Source organism: Ursus maritimus, unplaced genomic scaffold (assembly GCF_017311325.1).
Source record: "Ursus maritimus isolate PB19 unplaced genomic scaffold, ASM1731132v1 scaffold_34, whole genome shotgun sequence".
NCBI classification, from domain to species: Eukaryota; Metazoa; Chordata; class Mammalia; order Carnivora; family Ursidae; genus Ursus; species Ursus maritimus.
The window spans coordinates 2120366-2146482 of NW_024426008.1; the positions used below are offsets into that span (position 1 = coordinate 2120366).

At 44.4% G+C, this 26117-nt stretch overlaps 1 protein-coding gene across 13 annotated transcripts in view; it reads right to left on the reverse strand.

Moving 5' to 3' along the window:
* Nucleotides 1–26117, reverse strand: part of AOPEP (aminopeptidase O (putative)) — a 348963-nt gene that overhangs the window by 87815 nt on the left and 235031 nt on the right. For all 13 annotated transcript variants that reach the window (XR_005831814.1, XR_005831819.1, XR_005831818.1 and 10 more), the window contains 2 exons: nt 3773–3835; nt 3287–3361 (listed from right to left, as the gene is read on the reverse strand). Coding sequence is in view for 6 of the 13 variants with exons in the window: in XM_040620156.1 (XP_040476090.1) it covers nt 3287–3361; nt 3773–3835 (138 nt within the window). In the remaining 7 variants the exon portion in view is untranslated. The remainder of the gene's footprint in view (nt 1–3286; nt 3362–3772; nt 3836–26117) is intronic.

A 26117-nucleotide genomic window follows, 5' to 3' on the forward strand; every position in this document is an offset into this window, starting at 1 on the left:
CACTGCCTCTTGCAGAGCTGGCAGATCCATTCCCCCTGATTGTTCTTTGTGTAGTTGTTCATGTTCTCCTCGCCTTTCTGTTGCACAAGTTACTCAAACTAAATGAAAGGAATGTGAAATACTGCAGAAGAGAGACTATCAGAATGTAAGGAGAAAACACCTGAGGACCAGAGGCTAAAGAGAGGCGACTTTTGTCATTTGAAATGAAAGAAACAGAAACCAGTAGGAAGGAATTGAGTTGCACCAGTGGAAAGGGGGTGAAGATGTGAAGAGGAAAATAAAATGAAAGTAAATGTCAGAGAAGACAAAAGATGCGTCAGGCAGACCGATGTGGCTTCAGGAAGAGGAGAGCCAAAAACCTGTAAGGCGGCGCGGAAAGACAGCACAGCTACCTGGTGGGTGGGTAGCGGGGAAGGAATGACTTGCACGGTAAGCAGAAGAGCCAGGAAAGGCCAGGAGAACATTTTAAACCCACTTCTCCGGGTGGTACCTCTCACTCACCCCAGTTTACTTTATTTCATTATTCGTTATTTTAACCCACAGCTGAGAACCGGGTAAGTTTGTTTTGCTTCCCCTTCTGAGTTCACTGAAAAACTCAACCCATAGATCAGACTGTGTCGATCACTTAGCACCTTCGTGATTTTCTTAAAGGGGGAAAACAAATACCTCCTGTAAGATGACATTCGCTACCTATAATTCCTCACCCGTTGCCCGCTTCCAGACTCAGGCCTTGCACCACTGCTCTGTTTGCCTTCCTCAGGCAGGTCAGACAACTCTGCTTTCCACAAGTCAGTAAATACTGGAGGAAAAACGTTCCAACCCTCCCACGGTTAAACACAGACTAGTTACCCAAGTTCAGTCATCTGGGCTGAATCCTGCGTGAGCCTGAAGATGTAAACAGAAACTGGGGGATTGGAGGAAGGGCAGCGTGCGGGAGAAGCAGGGCAAAGAAAACAAAGTAGGCAAATAAAAGCAATGGGCAGACTTAAAATTATGCCGACAGGAAATGACTAAACCTCATTTTCTTATTTTACAGTAACAGAAAATGAATAAAAACTGAAAATACCACAGTTTCATCTCAATGTTGTAAAAAAGATAGTGGATGCGTTAAAAAGGAGAAATTGGCTAATCAGCTTCTACTTGTGGTATGGCAGACATTTGAAAACATTTATGAAACTCAACCGTGAGTTGACTACTGAGATTCCTACTAATAACAGGTTCAAATTGTAGCAAAAGGTTAACACATGACCTCGGTTTAAATACTCATTACCACACAGAATTCGATCTGTATTTCAGAATAGACACTGGGGCAATCAGGGGACGGCACCTCGGCTACCAGCTGCGGGGTGGCTTCTGTGCCTTTCGGAACTTGCTCTAGCACCCTTGGTCACTGAGCACACTCCTTTTCACCCTGCCCTTGAAAATATCTCCTGCTTTGCCTCAGCAAGCTCCAAACCCTCTCCTGGGTGCAACAGAGGCAAAACAGTGGGCAAAGGGCTTGGCTGCTGTGCAGAGCCAGGAAGAAAGACTGGACACACTGGTAATTAATATTCTCTGATCCAACTCTGAAATTTCCCATCTTCTGGCCTTCTCCACCTCCTCCCTCAAAGCTAGTCAGCTTGAAGCTTCACTCCTTGAAAGGAAGTTCAGCTTGTTGGTCCCAATCTACTTTATTTCTGTATCCTCTCTAAAACTGCTGCCCACATTTTCTAAGAAGAGAAGTCAAACGTGCGCCCTGCTCGTAAGCTCTGATACACAGCCTCTATCGAAGAGAAAGGCTCAGCAAGAACCCCATTTTCTTGGGCGGTGAAGTCCTCAGGCCCCTCCTTCTCATTCTCAGAAGGCAATGGTCAGATCACGGGTATCACACGTGTGGTTACTTCAAGCTCAGATTTTGGGAGTGATGGTGCCGACTAATCCACAAAGGTAACGGCTTCCCTTCATTCCCGCGTGACATACGGGCAATCATCTTTTTGGCTTAAAAAAATAATAGCCAGAAAATATTCTTTGACATACTAAGCAAGCCATAAAACTTTTTCCTTCTTTGGACATTTTATGATCTCATTCATCACCTCCCAGCCATTTTTTAAAGCACCTGGAGCATGAAAGTTAAACAAACACAGCCTACCATAGCATGCCGAGGTATGGTCAGAAGACTCAAGTCTATTCAAAATGAAACCTTTTTCTATTACTTTTTAACTCAAGTGATAGACATGACTCTGTTTAAAAACGTTAAGGGCTGGGGTACCACGTTTCATGCGCTGACTGTCTCCCTACTAATGACCAGGATCCTAGGCTAGTTCTTTCCCCAGTTTTCTTAGAAGCTGTCCTTGGTATCCTTACACGCACTCTGAAACTCTGGAATCATCTCCATTATGATGTGCTTTGTGCACATTCGCGGACGCTGCAATGCCCATACTAAGGCAACACATCAGAGAAGTTGGCAGCAATGCTATCAGCAAGAATTTGGCTTCAGAATCAGGAGTGATTCATCATACATTCTAGCAGCAGAAAAACAACACACACATCTATTTTAATCCCCTGGTGCTATCAAGAATCAAAAAACAGTACAGTAATTAAGTAAACGCAACACAAATCATATCTGCTGAAATGTTGGTTAAGCATTATTCAGAAAACAACATGCTACTTACCTTACTTCATAACATTTATTACAATGACAAATCAAGTTTTAATTTAACACAATTTCAGGAGAAAATAGGTAGTCCAAACTTCTGCAAAGTAACATAATGAAATTCTAAATTTAGAAAAATTCTCATTTGCTTTACAGTAGATAAAATCCCTCCTAGTGTTTCAAAAGAAATCCACTTCTTTCATCTCCCTCCATTTTTAAGATTACTCTAATTTAAAGTCTAAAGGCTAAATGAGTGAGTGCACTACTCTATCACAACCAGAGAAACCTGGTATTTCGGGCAATTTATTCAGAATACCCCCCCCCCTTTGTAGAGGTACCTTAACAACTGCCGTAACAACTACTAACGGGTCTAATATAATAATGGAACCCGCTTCCGTCCAATTGCTCTATTTAATGAGCATGAAACGTATCTCCAACCCGAGTCATTTTCTTACTTGCTGAGAATACAGTATGTCCATGATTATTAGCATTTTCAACCAATATTTCTGCATAACCTTCCATGTTAATTTACGGCTTACTGTACATTCAATTAAAACTTAAAGAATGCTACTCTATTGTTATGACCAAGTCCTCCGGGGCAGACGGGGAGATTTCTCAAGAACTCCACCCAGTGCTCTGTTTCGGGGACCCTACCTTTTCAAACACTTCTTCAGCCTCCCTTCGTTTCCGTTTTCGGGGTCTCCGGTTCACTCGAATCCATTTCTCGACCTGAAGTTCAAAAACCACAGAGCAATTTAAACACGACGACGGGTCGTGAGGGCCGTCCCTCTGCGCGAGAAAGAAACGATCAACCGCCTCGCGACTCTGCCTTCCAGGCTTCACCTGGGGAAGCCACAGGCACCTTCCGGGCCCGCCGGGTGGCCTCAGCGCCGGGGGCCCAGGAGACGCGCGGGCGTGCGGCGTGCAGCGTGCCGAGGCCGTGACCTTCGCCCGGGCGGCTCCCTCCGGTCACGGGCCCGGTCGGCCACCCCCGAGCCGGTGCGCGCCGGAGCCCCCAAAAGGGGCCATCTTACCCACCGCTGTCGCGCGTCGGCGCCGCGGGGAGTCGGCGGTGGGGATGCTGCGCCGGACCCACCGCCCCAGGGAGGGGAGCGCAGGGAGCGCGCCTCCCGCACTCACCTCGACGCTCACTTGCCGCGCGAGCCCGCACTCCGCCCCGGCCTGGCGCTCCCTCTGCAGCGGCTGCGGGGGAAGGGGAAAGAGTCAAGTTTACCCCGGGAGCCGCCCCAACCTCCCTCCCCCGCGCCCCACCAACTCGGCGCGCCGACCCACTACCTCGCCGGCGGAAGGTGAGGGTGGGAGCGAGGGCCCCGCCGCCCGCGCCCAGCGCCCGCCGCCCGGCCGGCCCGCCGGAGAGCAGCGGGCGCGCGGGGCCCGCAACACCTAAGGCGCAGCGCGGGCGGCGGGGCGGCGCGGGGCCGGGGCGGCGGCGCGGGCGGAGGGCGGGCGCTGGGGCGGGGGCGGGGCCTGCCTTAAAGGTATAGGCGGCCTCGCGGTCCTCCCCGCAGGTCGCCCCCGCCCCCGCCCCCGCCGGCGCGCCGGCTATTTTATTGTTCTTTGCGAACGTCTTTCTTTCTCTCCCCGCGTCCGGCCCGCGCCCGCGCTCCCGCGCCCTCCCACGCGCGGACCGACCTGGGCGCGCACGCCTTACCTTTCCAGCCCCCACCCCCCGCGGGCAGCTGGCGACCCGCGAAAGGGTTTCTCGGCCGCTTTGCGAGCCAGAGCGCGGCCGGGCGGTAGGCGAAAGGGCTTAGCTCGAGAAGCGCCCCCACGCCCGCGGCCAGCCGAACTCGCTCCTCGGGTCAGAAACCTAAGTGTCCAGATGGCCTTCGCGGAGCGGAAAGGAACTTTCCTAGTGGAATTTTTTTCCGGGAATGGATTAGACGCCATTAAGTAGACGTTTTTTCGGTGGCCCCTCCGGACTCCGGGGCGGTGGCAGGTGACTTCCCGGGGGAGAAACCCGGAGCGCGTAAAAGGCGAGCCCCGCGCACCGCCCGCGCCTCGACGGAGCCTGTGCGCTCTGACTAAGCGCAGTCAGCGCCGCACGCGCCCTGCTCGCGGACCCCCACAGCGACTGGGGAGAATTTAAAAGGAGACACTCTGTCTTCACAATTAGGGGGATAGTTTCCACTTAGTTTGTAAAAGTCTGCGATGCTCCAAATTTTTCCGCCGACACCCAAAAGGCTTTCTTCCCATCCGCATCAGAAGTTGGCTGAACCAGAATGGGGGTGAGCGCTTGGGGAGAAGAGTTGGGTCGCACTCGTGTTTGTTGATCTTGACCATCCCTTTAACTTTATCGCATTTCTTTAAAGAAAATCTGTCTTGCCCTCTCTTTATTGCTACTCCATCCTTCTTTCAAGATCAAAAGCTTTAGATCAAAGCCAAGATCAAACTCACTACTTTAAATAGAAGCAACTTTGCCACGGAGTATTTTACACAAAGAGGAGCTTCTTAATGGAGACATCAGAGTGGAAAACTTTATTTTATCCCTTCATCCCATATTCATAACTGGACTACTTAAAATCACATTGATGATGCACTTATATGTCCTAAAATAAACAACAGGTCTGCTCAAATGGGGGATTCTTGCCTTGTGTTTATGGTTCCAGGAATACAAAAAAAAAAAAAAAAGTAACTCTATAGAGTTAGACATATTAACCATTTTGTATAATTATTAGCTAAGTACTATGAAATGCATGCTCATTTCCTAAAGATTTTTCAAAGTGGTATCGAATCTTCTTATATATCATGTATGATTACCATATACAATGTTTCCACTGCAAAAGAAATGCATAAAAATAGTCAATGCCTTGCACATCTCCAGTGCACGTACAAAGGCAGGCACAAGTTACGAATGATGCAGTGGATTATGTAATTGCAGAGCTGCTTACTTTATGGACATAAAACCTCCTACTATTTGAGCTTCCTTGCTACTAATAACAGTTCCGGAATCAACAGAGATCTACCACTGGTAGACACTTCCCTTTTACCCATTAGAATTTTTTTCCTTGGGCATTCACTACCCCTAAGAACTCTGATAGAAACCTTTCAGTACTGATGTACTAAAACAGCACCTTGCCTAAATAGACCTTCCTGAAGTATCCTTTTTGTTGACTCATCAACAATTTTTTAACACGTAGCCTTAAAAGAAACAAAAAATAAATTCCAACAATCCAGTAGTGGGAATAGAAAGCTATTGAAAATTAAATCATATACAGACTTCTATGAAAATCTGTTATTACAGATGCATAGTTAGTACTTGAAGGCTTGTTTCCCCTTGTAATTCACATCTGATTGTAGTCTCAAATAGACACACACACAGACAGGATTGTTCCTCATGCTAAAAATCCCATTAAGCCACTGGAAGGATCTTAGGAATTGAGTCCTGGAAATCCTGTCTTGCTGGCAATGACAGTCTCCTTTCTTCCTAGTCTGCAGCTCATGGAGAACCTAATGGTTTCTGGCATAAACTAAGCAAAGGAAAGAGTCCTACCGTCACTCTGCTCTGCTGCTACTCTGAGTAGGTAACAAGAGCTGTGGTCCACTCTGAGCTCCTCCAAACTCCTCTCCTTTGTACTCTTGCACCCTCACACCCACTCCAACAGTCCATCCTCCACTGAGAAGCCAGAATAGTATTTCGAAAGCTAGTTCAAATGATATCACTTTGCTTTACCAAGAATGTACTTCTTTCTCTTCACTGCCTGGCTGGCTCCTACTTATTCTCCAGTTCTGGCCTTAAGGGAGGTCTTTCCTTACTCCCCACTCCAAATTATGTCACCCCCACTATTTCTTCTAATAGCATCCTGTTTATTTCTTTTAAATTGCTTATATTTTAGAGCTATTAAAAATTATTTTTAATTAAGAGACTTTATTTTTTATAGCAGATAACAGAAAAATTTATGCAAAAAGCACAGAGTTCCCATATGCCAACATAACACACAGTTTCCTCCATTATTAACATCTTCCATTAGGGTGGTGTTTTTGTTACAATTCAGGAACCAATATTTAATACATCCTTATTAAATAAAGCCCATGGTTTACAGTAGGGTTCACTCTGTGTTGTACAGTTCTATTACAGCTTTTTTTTATTATTAATTTGTTGAATGTCTATCTCCCCAGCTGGACTTTAAAGTCCAGGAAGAAAGAGATGCTGTCTCTTTTGTTCTTGATTTTTGTCAGTCAGCTAAAATACTGCTGGCACATAGTAGATGCTAAATAAATATGTTAAGTAAGTAAATGGAAGGTATAGGAACAAATGACTGAATGAATAGCATATGAAATTTCAAGGGGGAGAGTCTCAAGATGAAGATGTTTCTAATTAATTCCTGTTTATTTCTCCAATAAAATACCTTATTTCGTAAGGAGCACAAAACTGTGCTTTTTTTTTTTTTTTTTTTTTAAAGAAAGAGACCATGGGACATCAGCCAGGATACTTCTAAAATGACCTTTTAAAAAAAAAGTAAAAATAAAAATAGAAATGAGAAATAAAGATTCTTAATTCCCTCTTATATTAATTATGAAATTTTATTCCAAAATGCAGTGCTAGGAGCTGAATTTGATCTAGAATTAAATAGTAACACATTTCAAAATTATTGGAAAAATATATTTTTTAAAGATTTTATTAATTTATTTGAGAGAGAGAGAGCACACAAGCAGGGAGAGCAGCTGAGGGAGAGAGAGAAGCAGGCTTCCCACTGAGCAGGGAGGCTGACTCAGAGCTGGATCCTGGGACAGTCAGGATCATGAGCTGAGCCAAAGGCAGACACTTACCTGACTGAGCCACCCAGGTGCTCCATTTTATTGGAAAAATATTAATTCTTTTTTATTGTGTTCAATATAACCTCAACACATTTCTCTTTGCCTATCTAAATCTCCCTTTCTTCATGGACTGACTCCAATAAAGGTAGCATGTGGAAAACCTGGAGGAAGAGTACTTTTTTAAAATTGGAATTCCGGGGGTGCCTGGGTGGCTCAGTCAGTTAAATGTCTGACTTTTGATTTAGGCTCAGGTCATGACCTCAGGGTCGTGAGATCCAACCCCCCACCCCCACCCCACTGCACTCCCGCTGGGTGAGGAACCTGCTTGATTCACAAACTCTCTTTAAAGCTATCTTTTAAAAACAGATGTTTTCTATTTGAATTAGGTTTTAAAAAATGTTTCATCCAGTAGAGATGCAAGTTTGAAAGGAAGTTGTTTTAAGAAACTTTCTTGTCAATGCAGTTTATAATAGCTGAAGACAATTTCAGAGGCTGAGAAAAATGCCATTGCTTTAGAAGAAAAGTATTACTTAATCTAGNTCCCCCCCCCCCATCAAGAGGAAATGACTCCTTTCACTGGACTACGGTAGTGATGTCAATTTCATACTGTTAATATGGATGTGCGCTTCTGTTTCACGATGAGCTACAATCCAGAGGAATGAGAAGCAGCAGCGCACCTTCCTAGTCACCTAGAAGGCCGAAAGGGCAAACAAGGGGAGCCCTTTAAATTAGTCCAAACAGCCTCAGAGGGCAAATTACACTCCCTTGAGCACAAGAGAGGAAAAACTATCCGCTGTAAGAAGTCGAAAGATCTTTTAATACCAAACAATGTAGAGAGGTCCAGAAGCTTTCGCTTGTTTCAGAAGGGCTCTATAGTCAACATATATTGATGGTAAATCAAAAAGTAAGCACGTACACAAAACTAGAAATAAAATCAAGGTTAGTTTAAGTTGCAAATAAGAACAAGGAAGTAATATTGATTAGGGTCAAAGTTCTCAAATGTCTAGGTCTTCAACTTTTGCTCTACCCTTTTAGAATGGAACATTCCTTTATGATATCTTTGATTTTAGAAAAATTATCTTTTCTATTATTGCCCATTTTGTGTCTGTGTTAGAATGAATGCCTAATTCTTCTTTCTCAAGACAATTTTGGCCCTGCTAAATGGACCTCTTGGTGGAATCCTTATAAAGCATGGTTTTCCAAAAAGAAAATCCTTCCCACATTTGTTCTGCAGTAAACTGGCTAAGAGAACCTCTTCCTCTCAGTCATCACAACCCTGAACTCACTGTTATTCAGAAACATTTACAGAGCTTGCCTGAGGGAACGCACTCAGCTCTTCCATTTCTAGATCCCCTCTGAGAATCTGATGAAGCATTAGCTATCAGCTTTTGGCTCCCTAGAAAAAAATACACCTACAATCATGCACAGTCCCCTACTCCCTTCCCACACACACATCAACGGTCAGAAGGTTTACAGATTTTTCTGATTGCCCAAACCCCTGCCCTAGATTCTCTAGGATCCTCTTGGATTAGAGCAGACCACCACACACTGGCACAGGACGACATCTTACTGTTGCTCTGTGAAATTCCTTTTATCGCATTATGTTCTGGTAAGAAGCCATCAACCTTTATTGAGGTGCATTATAAGAAACAGCCCCATAAAACCCATCCCAGTGTTTACTGTAAGGACAGTTTCAGAGGATTGTTTATTACATTAAATAGTAATTTTCTGAGAGGACCCACAGGGAGCCTGGTATCAACATCAGGAATAGCTGGACTCAGGCACCTGGTTTGTTTTACCTCATGAACACTGCAAATTGATCCCTTTTCCCTCTTCTAGAAAATTCTGTGCCCCTACGTTAAACCAAGCATAAGAACTTCAAGGGGTGCATATCGTATGATAATTTAATTCCTGGCCCCCATTTTATTTTCCTACTATTATTTTCACATTGCTTCGTTTTTTATATTTTAATTTATTTTTATCATGCTCTGTTTTGCTTTAGAAGCTGTCTTAACTCCATTTTGGGCAAGGAGGAGTATGAATAAATAAAATATTCTGGGTTTATTTTTTCTTTAACTTTCTTTTTCTTTTTTGGGGGGAAGAAGGGGCTCTGGTAAAATGTTATGGTTCTAATATTTCTCTCCATTAAAAAACACTTAGAAGTGAAGCACAGAAGGTAAGGACGTATGATTATACCCTACTTATAAAATTCAAGGAAAAGAACTGTTAAAAAACAAAACAAAAGTAAATATAGTATTATACAAACATGGTGCTGAACTACTATAAAAATGTTAACCAACCAAGTATTTTACCTCTTTTGATATCAAAACCAGAGAGAATAGGTTTTGACCTCGGGAAGAAGAATGTAAACTGGATATAGAGACAGATTAGTCACTTAAAAAGCATACTGAGAGCCTACTGCAAAACAGACCACTAGACTTTGTGAACACAGAGATGAATAAGACACCATCCCTGTCCTGAGGACACTTGTGTGACCAGGCGGAACCCGGCATAGTATAAGGAGCACACAGGCAGCCTGTAGGATTTGAATCCAGGCTCTGTCATATATTAATCGTGTGACCTCTCTAAGTCTCCTTTCTTAGAGAGTTGGGAAGATCAAGGGATACATGTGATGTGTTTACAAGGGGAGGCAGTTGTCATTTATCAAATTCTAGAAGCAACGCAACATCTCTAGAAGCAGGAGGAAAGTGACCTTAAGACACAAAAAGTACCAAACTGCTACGTATATCAGAGATGGTGGAACCTCAGACCTGGAAGAAAGAACCAGAGTGGCCAGTTCCGTAAGGACTGAATGGTTTGCCAAGTGCTTCCACATACAGATTGCACTGTTTGTTTCGCACACGGTCCCATTTTCAGGATGAAGAAACGGAGTCTCAGGGAATTTTCGAATCTTTTTTTTAAAGGTATTTTATTTTTACGTAATCGCTATACCCCATGTGGGGCTCAAACTCACAGGCCCAAGGTCAAGAGTCACACGCTCTACTGACTGAGTCAGCCAGGTGCCCCAAATTTTCATCTTTAGTACTTAATATTGGGTGGCTCTTAGATCTCCAGGCTGGAAATGTGGTGCTCTTTCTACTCCAGCATGAGAGCTTAAGGAACATCTAGCATGACTGTCTCACTTTAAAATAGCTGCTTAATATGTGGATCAGACCAACCTCAGATCAAAACACAGCCCATAAAATATTATCCCGTACCATAAAAGTCTATTCCAACAGCCATTTCAGCAAACAGATATGGTACACCCCCTTCAACACCTGTATGACTGCAATTCTTTACAGGAGCTTAACATTCATGGGCGTTTTGACCTTAAAGAGTTTCACAGGTGAAATACCAAGTTATCTAGGGGTGGCATTATATCAGAAGGTCCCCTGACCGCTTATTAGAATCGCCAAGAGGGTTTATAGATCCCGATGCCCGGATGGCACTCCAGAACACTGAAATTCACATCCTGAGAGTGGGACCCTGCATCAGTCCTTTTTACAGCCTGCCCCACCCCACCCCCACCCCCGTCTACCCCAGTGACTCCACTGTGCCGCCAGTGTTGAGAACCACTGGTTTAGATCATTTTAATGACGACCCATCTCTAAGAAGTTACTATTAAAAAATTCCAGATGTTTGGGAGACATCTAAATTTCAAGGTCAATGCCACAGAGGACAGCCATCTATTAGGTTCTATTTCAATAAGCCTCTGGGGAAACAGCAGACACAATGCTGGGCAGGATGGGCTGCTGGCCGGACCCAGGGTAGCAGTTCTTATAGCTTATACTTAGGGATAAACTTCTGGACAAGATTGGTTAAGTACACACACACACACACACACACACACACACACACACATGAATTAAAAAGAAGTAGAAGATCTCAACACTAACCAGAAGGGAGGCAAGAATGGATGGATATTTGACTTTTTAAGTCTTTTCCAGGTTCATGGGGAATACAATTCTGGATCCTGAATGAAAAGAGCATAGATCCTTGTCTTTCGGGGAACCTGGAACCTCATATACATATGAGGTGCTATTTCCCACTCATTCCCTGTAGACAATGTTCTAATTATGTCGATGGCTGCCACCTATTCCCTGGGAACAAATATTTTGCATTTGGAAGACTGCTGGCTACAATTAGGGGACAGTGTGTACCAATGGAAAAGACCCTTTGTTATGTGCAAAAGCTACTCTTCCATACAGGAAGCAACCCAGGTTGACCTTCCTTAGTGTTGGGAGCCATGCTCTAACCAAACGGGTTTCCTTATTTAGAAAAACACACTACATTGATGTTATAGGAAAACTACTCTGGCAAAATGTCTTACAAAAGATATTAGTCACTAATTATTTAAAAGCACAAACATATATGTTAACATTTCACTAGCTTGAAAAGCCAACACTCCTATCTAGGTCCCTCTGGCTATTCCCTAAGATGGTGTGGATTCGGTATCTGTAAGTACACACACAAGGAGTGCTTTGTGCTTCATGGTGCCTTCAAAGGAAGCTATGCATTGGGAGTCTGGGGCCCCAGCATGTCTCTTTTTCTTTTTCCAGCATGTCTATTTTTAAAAACATTGGGACTCAGATTGGTTTGCCTGTCATCTGGCCTCCCAAGAGAATCCAATGAAGTCACAATTTGCAAACGAGTACAATGGGCCTAAATCGTCCCATCTCTATTCACAAGTAAGAACACACACGCACGGGCACGCACACACAGAGTAAGGAAAGGAAAATCCATCACGACTAGGCGGGGGGCGGGGGGGCTGTCCCAAATATAAATATTATATGAGAAAGAGCTATTTTCCAGAATGTTTGTTCACCAAACATTTAGAGCCATATAAGAGGTGTTCCAGGACAACAACGGGAAGGGCCGGAATTAATTGGTTGCTAATCTCTTTACTTTTTGTAGGATGTTTCCTCCAGCAGTGGATTAAATCAATGTTTAATGCTACACAGGCCCAGCTGTGTCCATATTAGGAAAGCCCAAGCTCACATCTCTTTCTCTGCGAAAAAAGGATCTGTCCTCCCTCCTTTTGCTCTGCTTCCACCCCCTGCGTGCGTAGGTGGGAGAGTAGGAGCCGGGGAATGTGAACTTGATCCAGCATTGATCAGCCAAGCAGCAAACTCTCATTGTCCTTTAGATACCAAACATAACTTCTCTCTACTAGGGATAAACCCAGCCATTCGGCATACAACACGGCTTTTGTGCTCAGTAGTATGAGAGATGAAAAAGAACCACCAAGAACATTAAAGCTTTATTAGACTCATCATAAACACCTAATATGTAGACTTTGAGAGTCTACCCGGTGAATTTATGTTCGTATTAATATTAGGTATGTTAGACTCTCTTAAACCTATCAATCTTCCGGTCATTTCTGTTTTATAATTACGGATTTCAATTTATAGCATAAATACTGCAGTCTACTTTAGCTTTGCTTTCTATTTGAGCATTTCTTATCTCACTGCCTTGCTCTCTGAGGTTCAAGGGCATTGGAAATCCTGCGAATGCACAATTAAATATGCTGTTGTTGTTTTTAAGCGCTGTCCTATGAATGTGGTTTAACAATCTCTGCACAAAGCCATGTGTCATAAGAAATACACAGTTCAGAACCTAGATCTAGGCACCCTCCGTCCTTACCAGCTAGTAGCTGTGTAACCTTGGGCATGTCACACAACCCTTCTGGGCCTCTAAAAAGGAGATTATGCTATCTGTTTCACAGGGCAGTGCTAAGCATGAAATGAGACAACACATAAACCAAGAGGCACAAAGTAGACCAGTGGATACTAATTCCCTCCCTCTTTCTGCCCAGAAACAAAAGCCTGTCTGGTATTTTGAAAGTAAGTAAACTTTCGAAGGTCTCTAAATAACTGAGTTGTGACATCATAAGAAAAAGCCTCCCCTGACCCCCACACAGACGTGACATCACTGATGGAGCCCACGGTGATACGGCATGGCTGAGCTACTACGGGCAAGTGCCTCTTTCCAAAGGACCGGTGGACACAAGGAAACAAGTTCTCTTTCTCATATGCCTTATGATAAAGGAGATCATTCTGATTCCGGTCCCATCTCACTCAAAACAATAAGTCCACTGTTGTTCTAAGAATATAAAAAATGAAATTTGTTATTTCTACACTGTTCTCTGAAGGTCCCAACATGACAGGTGCTAGATACAAAAACATCTAATATCCTAATAGTAGCTACATGCATTTAAACCCAATGTAATAATTAAGAAGAGAGAAGGATTAAATTCACAAATACAATTCTATACAGAGCTACCCAACGTACATGTTCTTGGATTTACCCATTTATGGTTTAATTCACTAGAAGCATTTATGTGAAACCCAGGCAGACATCCCTCAGTTACAAGATCAATGACAGTGATGAAGAAACACAATTTGAGGAGGAGAGACTCAGTGAGAACTCCGGAGAAGCCAACCTCATAATAAATATAACCAAAAGAGTCTTAAAGAGCATGTATCTTTGGTTGGCCACATGGAATATGAAAAGCGACAGCACACACAAATGAGGAAGAAGGAAGAGAATACAGAGAAGAGGAGATGGAGCCCCTGGAGGGAAGGCCAGAGATGACCCTGGATGTGGAAGGCGACCTCCCTCCATGGAAATAGGACATGGGGGTGACGGCGTTCTCTCCAGTGTGACCCTAGCATCACTTGTTGCCCTGGAGTCTCAGCCCCCAAGTCTGATATATTGACTCTGGCCTCCCTTCCATGCATTTTCATGCCAATAAAGTTGCTGGAATTAAGAAGTGAATTGCGGAGCTTTGGGGCATAAATAATGTCATATTGGAAGGTCGGGGCTAATAACAACCAGGATGCCCTTAATGCTCCTTAAGGAAAACCATCTGATCTACGTAGCCCTCGATGTGGTTTGAAATTCCCTCAGCCTACAAAGGAAAATATTTTTAGCATGTAGCACACTTTGTAACAGACATATAAATGCACCGAAAATATAATTTTAGGAAAGCATCTGGGTTTGATCATTTCTTGTTATACCTCAATGCCAAATAGGTTCTACTTTCTCAATATAAGGAACATGGCAACAGTGGGCCACAAGCTCTACAACGATCACTCTAGCAATTTCTCATAAACGTTTCATTCCTGGCTCTGGTTGCTTTCATTTTTTAAAGTGGCAAATAATCTACAGATTTAAATATAAAAGCAGCATAAAAAATGAGGTGCTGCTCCTGGAGCATTAGGCCCCAATGTCTTCCCTTCCTAGAACTCACTGGATCATCTGCACGAGAGACATAAATGAGTATTTACTTTTATGTCCCAAAATGTATCCTAGAAATAACAGCTGCCACTGTCCGAGGGAAAACTCGCCTGCGGTTTATTGGTCTGCAGATATTTCAAGACATTGACAACCCAAGCCAAATCTTTTTCATCTCCTGCTAGTCAAACAGGTTACTATCTGTGAATAATTGATTTGCAATAGAAGCAAATGCCTATTCTCCCATGATCAACCAGCCTAAAAGCTCTTGCAGATTATTACCTGTGATTTCTCCCCAATAATCCTTCACATAGCAATTTTCCAGCTGGAGAGAAAAGAAATGCACAGACAAGGTTTCTTGATGGCTACCTTTGTACATCGCTCAGGAGGAAACACATGAAAATTCTCCCAATCCCACTCCAAGCTGAGGGCGAGGTTCCAGTCTGTGGGCAACTCAACAGATTCCCAGGCTGGAAAGGGAGACACTTGGAGGAAAAGTAAATCCAGACCTCCCTCCTCTCAGAGCGACCAGGCTCACCTACATAGAGCTCTCGCTTCAGCCAGGTACCGGGCATAGCATGTAGTGACATGGGGCAAAAAAGCAGCTCTGGCCTTCACCCAGGCCAGCTCCCCTCATTCCCCAGAGAAGCAGTGAGGGTTCAGAGAAGGCAAGTGGCTTACCCGAGGCCACACAGCTTAGTGGCACAGGGCTGCTTCCAAAGCCGCATCTAATGGACTGATTGCCTCCCTCATCCAAGATCGGATTAAGTTCGCAGAACAGAAGTTCACTACGGCGTCCTCTGTGAAAGCGGCAAGTTGGATACAACAAAACGGACTCTCCTTTCCCACCCGGCCTCTAGCGCTGCTCTTTAACCTCAAAATAATGCGGCTTTGCATTTTATGCATCAAATTGTCTAGACCATACTTAGATGTGGTGGTGGTAGTCATAAATAGATAGGATCAGAAGCAGAAACACTGAGCTTGTAAAGGCCCAAGCTGGAGGACCGACCTGGAAGGACAGGGTCTTCTGTTGAAAGAGCAGAACGCACCCACTACCAAGCACCATCACAGACAGCTGCCATACAAAGATACGCATGTGACGTGCACACTGCCCTTTTTTTAAACACACATATGGAATTGGGCAGTTTGACAATCACTGACTGTTATCCTAACCTGTGTGGTAACACTTGTTGCTGGCCACCTCTGGGCTGTGCCCTGGAAGCTCTCCCACTCTGGGTCAGTGGAGAGGACAAAATGAGGGCAAAAGCCAGGGGCTCTAGTTGGAATTGGCTTCTGAATGCAAATAAGATAAAAGATGCACCCCTTCAATGCTTTAGATGGTACACAGAGACACTTCTCTGTTCGACCAATTGCTTTTTCTCATTTGTTGTTTTGGTGACCTGATATTTATTACCTAATTTAGTTCCCATCTCAAGGGAGGAATAGCTACGTCTTTCTAAAAGCAAAGACCTCAACTAATCTCAACACACACTCCTATTCATTCACACCAAAAAAGATACCAACTCTTCCATGCGGTAAAGCCCAGAATTTCCTATGTAAAATATTCAGTCAGATACACAGGGCTACTGCCATTTGGAGACACCCACATGGAAGAAGGACGTACACACCATGACACGTGCTTATGAAAAGCCCTGGAAAGTGAGGTGCATACTACTGCATGCACAAAGCACAGTTTCGTCCACTAAAGAATGGTAAAGAACAGATTCAGGAAAAAGAGCAGTCATTAATTACATCAAAAATCATCACTGCTCAGAGCTCCCTGCTGTATTCATTTCTCTCTTCGTTGGTCTTGTAAAAAGGAAGGCAAGGATGGATCCAAGCTGATTTGGATGAAAAGCAACCTTGCTAAACGCACAAAATACCTTAGTTGGACGGACAGAGGGCTGAGGGTCTTAGATCTGAGCTGTGGCTCTGCCACTAACTGGGGCTACCAGCGTGGGCAGATCAGGCCACCACTCGCCGGGAGAGAAAATGAGCTCCTCACCAAGATTTGCTCCTGCCTAAGATTCTAAAGCAGACCGAAAGTCATGCAACACCAGAAAAGACTAATATTTAACCATGAAGCAATAGGGGTCACACCCAAGAATTCTATACCATGCACATAGTAAATATACACCTAGTTTGTACGACATAATGGCTCTCCACAAAAGGGAAGGAAAAAAAGCCCCACGTTCTAAAATCAGTCAAGTGTTCCTAATTGCTTTCCTTGTCAGCAGGTGCGCTGCTGGCAGGTGCTGGCGAAAGTCCCCGCGAGCATGGCGGGCCTCCGTCAGAGCCGCTGCCCAGAGGCATGGGATGCGGAACTGAACATACGTATGTGCAACAATGCTGTGCAGTGTCAAAGCGCCAAGGGGCCCTGTGTGTGTGGGAGCACCCACGTGCACAGCTCGCCCCACTGCTGGGTCTCAGGGCTTTCCCCAGGCGTGGCAAGAGCATAATGCAAGCACAGAATAATCTGCCTTTGATGAAGAGTCTACCAGAATACGTCTTCAGGCTAATAAAGAATAGGGGAAGTTCTTAAAAAGCAGAATCAGATGTTTTTCTATTGATGTATAGGTTTACAACCTGATGTTGATATCTTTGTCCTAATTCTCAGAGTTTATGTTGCTCCTTCTTTCTAAAGATCTCTCTCTATGAAAAAGATAAAGCACCATTACAATGAAGTCCTGTTAAATGGTATCACTCTTGATGATTGCTGCAATGTCCTTACTTAAGTGAATTTCTCTCTTGTGGGTGCACAACATGTATGAACCTGAAAAACAGTAATGCCCATACGTCCAAACACGGCCGGCCAGACTTTGCACCTTGGGGACAATTAAACTAGCTCCCTTGCACATGAGCTGGCTAACTTGTGACCCAGTGGGGCACAGCCAAGTCTCTTGCGTCCAAGCATGCTATCTTCCAATGGACTTGGTCTCCCAGTTGAATGTGGCAAACAGAGAAGTCAACTTCTGTGCTTCCTCTCAGGTCTCAAACTCAGGGAAGAGGCCCCCTGAGCACACCTTGAACAATGGTTGGTTTACAGATGCCCTCACGGGCCATGGGCTCGTGGGTGTGGCTGTGTCCTTACAGCTTTGTAAGCCCACTGCCCAGCACGATGCTTGGCATAATGGTCGAACAAATGAACCAAACCATAAAGTCAAATATTTGGATTGCTCAGGAGGAAGAGAAAACTAAAGGATTGCAAGAGTTGAGATTATACTCAAGGAATAAGAAAACTTCTGTTGATTCAATATATTGCAGAATATGACATATTTATGGATTCTCTCAGTGGCTCCTAGTCCTACTTATGGAGATCCTCATTCACTGGGTATGGCCTGAGTCCAGGATCTGTAGTAATTTTGGTTTTTAAGTAGGCTCCCCACCCAATGTGGAGCCCAATGTGGGGCTTGAACTCATGACCCTGAGATCAAGACCTGAGCTGAGATTAAGAGTCAGATGCTTAACTGAATGGGCCACCCAGGTGCCCCCAGGACCTGCAGTTTTAAACAGCTTCCTGGATGATTCTGATAAACAGGTCTCAGCATAAGCCAGCTAGGTGGCCTTGAGGGTCTCTAATCCAAGCCTGCAAAGCTATGCTTCCACAAAATACCTACACTTATCTCTTTATTAAAAACCATGTGTGGGGCGCCTGGGTGGTTCAGTTGGTTAAGCGCCTGACTCAGGGCTGTGAGTCTGGGCCCCACGTCAGGCTCTGCACTCAGCGCAGAGTCTGCTTCAGATTCCCTCTCTGCCCCTCCCCTGCTCCCCCCCCCTAAAATAAATAAATAAATAAAATCTTAAAAAACAAAACAAAATGAAAACCATGTGTGCACAGGCCACTACCAACTCTCTCTATCAACTGGATGGAAACAAGTAGACTTTTTAAAGCCAGTGGCTCCTGCTTCCTTTTCCTTCTGGCTCAAAAGGCAAGCAAGTATTGTTCCTCTCTCCACCGCGTCACACCTTGATCACGTCTGTGTCCATCTGGGCCCGTTCCGAATTCTTATTCTTTTTAAAGAAACAAGTTCTCAAATGCTCTTCATCCACCTGAGAGAGCCATTCCCATCTGTCTTCCTCTGAGCTCCCTTTAAAAACAGACGTCCAATCAGATCCTGAAGGGTCTCTGGTCTCAGTGTAGGTCAATATCCTGAGTGTCCTCCCTCGTCACTTGGCAGGGTTCAGACACGTCACCCGCATCGCATGCATCTGTGCTTGTTTCACGTGGCTTCCTACGTATCGCTCTGGGGGCACCTGCAGATACTTCTCAGCCCACTGCGTGTGCTTTCTAGGGAGACACCACTGGCCACCCAGATACTTAAGGATGCCTTTTAAAAGCATCCACGTAAGTGAACGGCTCCTAGACCTGAAAGTTCAACGTTGAAAACCAAGGGGTGAAGGTCTCTCTCACTGTTCTTCTCACTCCCCGAGACTTCCTAGTACCTGAATGGAGGGAAGAGGCTTGGCCTTTCATCCAGGAGTCTTCCTTTTAGCTAGGCTGCCGGCCCACCTGCCCAGGGATCTAGCTGCCATTCAAGTATTAGCACCCTTTTACAGGCGTCTGGTGGCTCTCTGTGGCTCTTGAATTTTGTGGGAGCCCTCCAGCATCACATCCAAGGTCCTGCGTGGTCTGGCAGTGTCCTGCCTTCTTAATCAATGCCCCCTGCAGATCCTGCTCTCCATGTGAAGCAGGCAACAATACGCCTGTTCCTGACAAGTCTGTTCCTAAAAGGGGAAAGATCACTACTCCAGGTTGTGGTCACAGTGCATTCACCTGATGTATTTTATCGCTACAAAAAAAATGCACTGACCCTTCTATTATCTGGGGGCAGATGACCTTGGTTAGAGTGTGGCAGAGGCTGGGGCTGGGGAGGGAGAGGGGAGTGACAGTAAGGCTGACTGGGAGGACACTTTCCCCCAGCCCTCCCACTAGGAAGCTGCCTCCATTCCTCTGGTCCTGGGGCATTACCTTAATCACGCTTATGGTAATCATGAGCCTTAATCACGCTTATGACAAACTGGTTCATCAGCCCCCTCCCATCATTGAGATCTGATTCTACCCAATGCTGCTCAAACATGCATACTCAGTTTTCTACCCCTGGATGCTGGTTCTGATTCTCCGCCAGCCTGAAATGGCCTTCTCCCTTATGAGTCCTTCAAGAATGGCTTCAAATGGTACTTCAACCCTCCCTGCTTCCACAAATGGGAAATGACCTCTTTCTTCCGAATGCTAATAGTTCATTTTTCACAAGTTATTGCTTTCTGCCTTAGGTTGGTTACTTTGTATCTATTTTCCCTACTTAATTATTAAGCATCCTGAGGGCAAAGCCTGTGTTCTCTCATCTTTGAGTCATCCACAGTCCCTCAGAAAGGATAGATGTGCCAGCTACATTCGTGGGAAGAAGGGAAGGGATGGGGGGAGGGGGGCACTGGACTAGGAGGTATGACTTCAAATCCTGGAAGTCTCCTCTTGCAAATCTCATCCATCTGGTCTGGGATGCTTGGCAGTTCTGTAGAAGCCTAAGCTCTGACACAGTTACAAAGGAAATCTTCAAGGGAGAGGAAACACTTTTAATCCTTATTATTCACTTGGAGTCTCAGACTATTGTGAATGAGATTCAAATGCTTTCTGGAAATTGCGTTTTGAAAGAGAGAAAAAGAAGGAAGGACACAGAACTTTCGTTTGTAGCACCAAAGGAAAATGTCTCCCGGTTCACCGTGGTGCCTTATGCTTTGAAGAGGTCAGTGCATTTAGACAGTGCCAGATCAGATACCCCCAATAATACACAATGCCCAGCACAGACCTTTAGTTACCTCGTACTCTCCAAGGGGATAGACCCTTCCTTCCCACATTTCCATCTCTCTCGTTCCACAAGACAGAAAGCCATTTAGGATCCCCAAAACCTTTAGACCCCAAAAATATTCATCCATAGAGGAATAAAATATAGTGAGGTTGAGTGATTTTTATTGGCCATTTTGAAGGGATTCACAAGAAATGTGGAACTAATCAGGGAAGTATTGGGAATAAGCATTGTTATGGGCTGAATTTTTTTGCCCAAATTCACATGTTGAAGTCCTAACCCCTAATAACCTCAGAATGCGATTGTATTGGAGATAGGGCCTTTAAAAAGGTGATTAAGGTAAAATGAGATCACATAAGTGGGCTCTAATCTAATCGACTGCTGTCCTTAGAAGAGAAGATTAGGACAGAGATCTTTACACACACAGGGGAGAGACCACGTGAGGAAACAGGGAGAAGGTGGCCGTCTGCAAGCCAAGGAAAGAGACCTCAGGAGAAACCAACCTTGCCCATACCTTGATCTTGGACTTCCAGCCTCCAGAACCGTGAGATCGTAAATGTCTGTTGCAAAATCCCATCCGCTTTGTGGGATTTTACTATGGCAGCCTGAGCTAACTAATGTAAGCGTGAAGACACAGATGCCAAAAATGAAAGAAATCAGGCTACAGATGAAAGGACTTTAATAAACTCTCTCCCAGTCTCTTGTGACTGCAGAGCAGGTATCACTTTGAGGGATTTGTGGGCTCTTCGATGAGCTGTGGTGACTCATCGACATTATGGCCCTGCCCCAACTGAAGCCAGAGAATCTAGACAATGTATCTCTAAGGCCCCCCCGACAAGGTATTTAGTCATTTCGAAAATGTAAGCTGAACTACTGGACTAAACAGACAGCAAAATTATTAGGAGCCCAAAAAACACACCACATTATAGCAACTGCTACTACTGATAAAAACAAAAAACAAAAAACAAAAAAAAACAAAACAAGGATCTCATAGCACATAAAAATATCATTTCTCTGGAATTTGCAAAATAACCACTCTCAGTTTTCTTGAGTGACCATTAAATGTAGAATTCTTATAGACACCACTGAGACTGAGTATCCCAATGGGCCTTAAACTTATGTTGATGTGATTACATAAACTGTGCAAAAAAGAAGGTTACAAGTTATTCCCCTAATAAACCTAATAAACCACTGGCCTTCCCTATGCTAAAAGCATCACATCTTATCAAATTTCCTCAGTTCTGTGACCTCAGCATTTTCCCTATGAGACTTAAGTTGTCCATTATGTGCTTGTGTGGCCTTTGGCAACTTGCAGGTGTCTGCTTGAAAAGAAGTGGCATTTTCCAAGATGACACAGAACTTGCTGTTCTGGGAGGGGCGCAGGAGCGAGTCTGGGAGCCTGACTTGCTTCCTGCCTATTTCTGAGACACCCGATGCGATGGGCTATCACCCATCTTCTCTATCCTCATCAGTGCCCCTGGTGCCCGTGATTTTGCCATTTCACATCTGCTGAGCACTTCCCCCAAAGAGCAGACGGAGCCACAGAAGGGCCGTGAGGTTCACTGGCATCAATGTGCTACTGGTTAGCACCTTGGGAAACAGGTTGCCTGGGAGTCGAAATTAAGGGCTGAAGTGCGGCTGGTAATCAGTTCATGCCCTCCTGGATGCCCACTGTGAACGCGCACTCCCATCCACGGATTATAATCACCTGCGCTGTCACGGCCGACTGAAGGGTGTCTATGGACTGGCCGAGCTCTATCTTTATCCACACATCTGACAAAAATACGGATGATTTGTTACATTTCTTTGGTGGAGGATTTTAAGGCATCATGCGCTCAGATTTTCATTCAACGAATAGCTTTGGAGCAGTACCGTGCACGAGGAGAATATAAGCCATGTTTGTCATTTAAAATTTCCTAGTTGCTACATTTAAAAAGTAAGATGTAATAGCTAAAATTAATTTTAATAACATATTTTAGTGGGTATAGATACACTGGGTTATGATGTAGCAAAAATAGTATCATTTTGACATGTAACCAATACCTTAAAAACCATTAAAGAGATATTTTACCTTCCTTTTTTTGTAATAAATCTTCTAAATCTGCTGTGTTTTCACAGTCCACTCTGAGTGCTAAATTTTAACCAGAAATGCTTGGTCTGTATTTAGATTTCATAAAATTTACGGTTAAAAAATGGATTCATTCACATACCCAAACTTGTTCCACACAAAAACTGAATTATTAGATCTTAAAGATCAGATTAAAATTTAGATTAGATTAGATTAAAAATGCAGCTCTTCAGGCACACTAGATATTTTTCGAGCGCTGAATAATTACGTGTGGCTAGTGGCTGCCATATTGGACAGCGAGACCCCGAGCACCCACTGTGCACATCACAGCAGGTAAGACAAGGATGAGTCAGACCACTTGTTTCCTCTGGGTGGAGAAACCCATGTATGAGACACATATACAAATAGCAACAGTGTAAGGCAGGTCATGATACTTGCTAAATACACAGAAAGGAAAGCATCCCAAGGAGAAAAGGGAATGCACAAAGGAAGGCAGGTGGCAAAGGAACAAACATTTAGAGATTGGTAATTACGGTTGGGCATATGCCTGGGAGGGTAGAAATTAAAGTTTAAAAAGACAGCCTGGGGCAGTTCTGCTGATAGCCTCAAATAGCAAGCCAAAGAGTTTGTTCTCAAGCCACAGTTAACGGGGAATAAGTTTCAGGGGAGGACGAATCTTTTAGAAAGATCCACTTAGTATTGATGCAGACGGCTTGGTGGCTAAAAAACCAATTAGCTACTGAACCAGTCCAAGCAAAATATAATGAAGAAATGGGGGAGGCAGTAGGAAAGGAAAGAAAATTAGAAATTTAATAAATATGTACATAAGGATACCAGAGCTTGGCAATGTGGCCAGGAACTCAAGGAAAAAGAGGAGTCAGAGAATTCTCTAGCAACTAAAATAAGGAAGTACAGATGAAAGGCTGGATGGGAAAAGTTATTTCTAATGTATCTGCGCATAAATGTTTTACAAGGAGTTGGAATATATGTACATACGGGTTGGTGGGGGTTGGAGGAGACCTTTGGGCAGACATGAAAAGAAGTCAATATCTATTTATAGAATGGTCAAATTAGCAGAATGGGAGACTCTTAGAAATAATGTATACTATGGGGGGCAAGGAGGGAATCTGAGTAAATTAAATTACAGTACTATTCGTTAGAAAGCTAGGCAGCTGTTGAAAATTACTGCTCTTAAATTATATCAAAGGATATGCAAAGCTGCTTAAGATACACTTTTAAATGAGAACTTTCAGCTTGGATAATAAGATTCCCATTTTGTTTAAAAAGGACATGCACCTACATTCTGTAGGCACAGAAAATGTGTGGGACGACCCACACCACGCTGTTAGTAGGCATGGATTATCTCGGTGGAGAAAGTTTGAAGGGGGCAAGGGTTTTTCCTTTTTATATTTTGCTATTGTTTGAACTGGCTACACAGAACACATTGTTTGAGTTGTAAAAAGAGAGACAAAGGAAAGGGTAAACCATCCCTCCAGAAGAATGACTGAAGGGATTTATACCAAAAAATTATCTCTGGGCCATTTTAATTTTCTTATTACGAATTTTTTTATATTCTAAAATAAATACGTAATACTTCTATAACCAGAAAAAAAGTCATAAAAGGAAATAATCTATAATACTGATGGTACAATCAATTTTAAATCTGTTTGCAGAGCCAAAGGTTACAGGATTGGGTGTTCTTTAAAGAGGTTTGGATCCAATTTCTTTTACTTCTTTGGGGCTCATGCTTACTTTTATTGCTGCTGAAGTGATTTCCACATTTTTTTTTTAATGATTTCCATTCAGTGTGGCCAAAAAGGAAAATCGAGGCCAACCACAAGGCAAGCCTTCCTGAGAGGAGACAAAAAGCCTCTGTAACCTGTGGAATGAAAACTTTACCAGGAGAACGTGACTCTTTTGTCATGAATGACTTCAATTGCTGGTGGACAGAAATTTTTAACGAGAACAAAGAGCATCGAAGCGATTTCAGTGCTCTGGTTGTCAATCCTGGCCAAGCACACTAGTAACTTTATATTATAATGATGGGGACAAAGAACAAGGTGTCCCATTCACCACCAGGCTGCTGCACCCAGAGGGTCCCGGGCCTTTGCAGAGCCTGTCACTGAAGTGGAACTGAGAAGAAACGCTCAAGGAGTGCAAAAAGGACCGTGAGCGAGTAAATCATCATCGGCCGTGTAAATAACGGCAGAGAATGGGTACGGAGATGAAAAGGTGCCCTCTGATCATTCACCAGTGGAAAGATGTGCACTAAATCAGGGTCCTTTCTGTCTGACGCTGTTGTTTTTACTGAACAGTTAAGCGCCCAAGGAAATACCAGTTGGGTCTTAAAGACAATTTATAGCTAGGCTGGCCTCATTGCACCTGGCTGTGTTTTGACAGCAGGTTTCGTCAGTTTATAGCAGAAATTCTTGTCTACACTATAAGCTGTCACAAATGCAAGTAGACCCTGGAAAAAATGTACTGCTCAGAGGCAAATCTCTCCCTTCGCCGCGCCCCTCCCCCTTTTAATGAAAAGCAAAAGCCTCCTGCTGGTGGCAAAGCCAGCTTCTCTTCAGGGGAAATTAGGGAGCCTCCTGGGACTGTGAGGGTCAGCCCCAGTGTTACAGCCCAAGTGGGGTGCGCCTGCTTCTGGGCACTCGATTAAGGACTCTTTCTTTTCTCTTCCCTCGGGGCTAACTGCTGAATACAGCGGCCTTGTTGTTTGGAGCCAGGAAATTTCGGGATTCTGCTCTCTGAGCTCCCCACTCTTCCCAGCTTCCAGGCCATGGAAAGAATGTCTGGGCGCCTTGCAACAGCCTGGCCTCGGAACACAAGGCCCACAGCTTTGGCGAACGCCCTCTGCCCCCATCTAAAACAAGAAGGCAACACTTGGCTATTCGGGATCAGACAAACCTTAACTTTGTTGTTGAGATTTTTCTCCTCAGTGAATGGCCGGGTTTGGAAGCCCCGTCTTAGACATCGCAGGACCTCATTCTAATACACACAAGTTGAAAGCACTGCCTCCCAGGACCAGGTGCTGCCCTACCCACCCCTGTTTTGTTTCACTTTTTTAGACCTCGGGGTTTTTTCTTTTTTTGCTCGCAAAAGGATTGGGCCAAACAAATAACTTTTAATAGGTGACGCGCATCTCCGAACAGAAGGCACTGCGTCCTTTTTAGGAATGAATTCATGGCGGCTGCTGGCCGACATTTTCCCCTGTGTGATAGCACAGACAAAGATGTGAAGAGAGGGATGAAAAGGTAATGGAGAGCAGCCCCTCCTGTTCCTTAATTTCATGGTTCACAGACATTCATTGACATTCAGACACTCCCAAGGGGAAGCTCATATAACCAGCCATGAAACCAGAAACGAGCAGGCTAAGGGGGCTGCTTGCCTGGGCCCAGGGCAGAGTTTCTCACAGCCATGGGGGTCCACTCCCAGACACCAGGGCTCACTATGATGGCCCTGCAGCTGCTCCGAGGGCGGGGGGGTGCAGCCCCGACTGGGAAGCTCCAAGCCTGTAGGGTCCTTTGACCAGCTCCACGCAGGATGGCACCCTCGATTTCCCAGGGCCTATGCTGTGGCAAGGGTCAGCACTCGG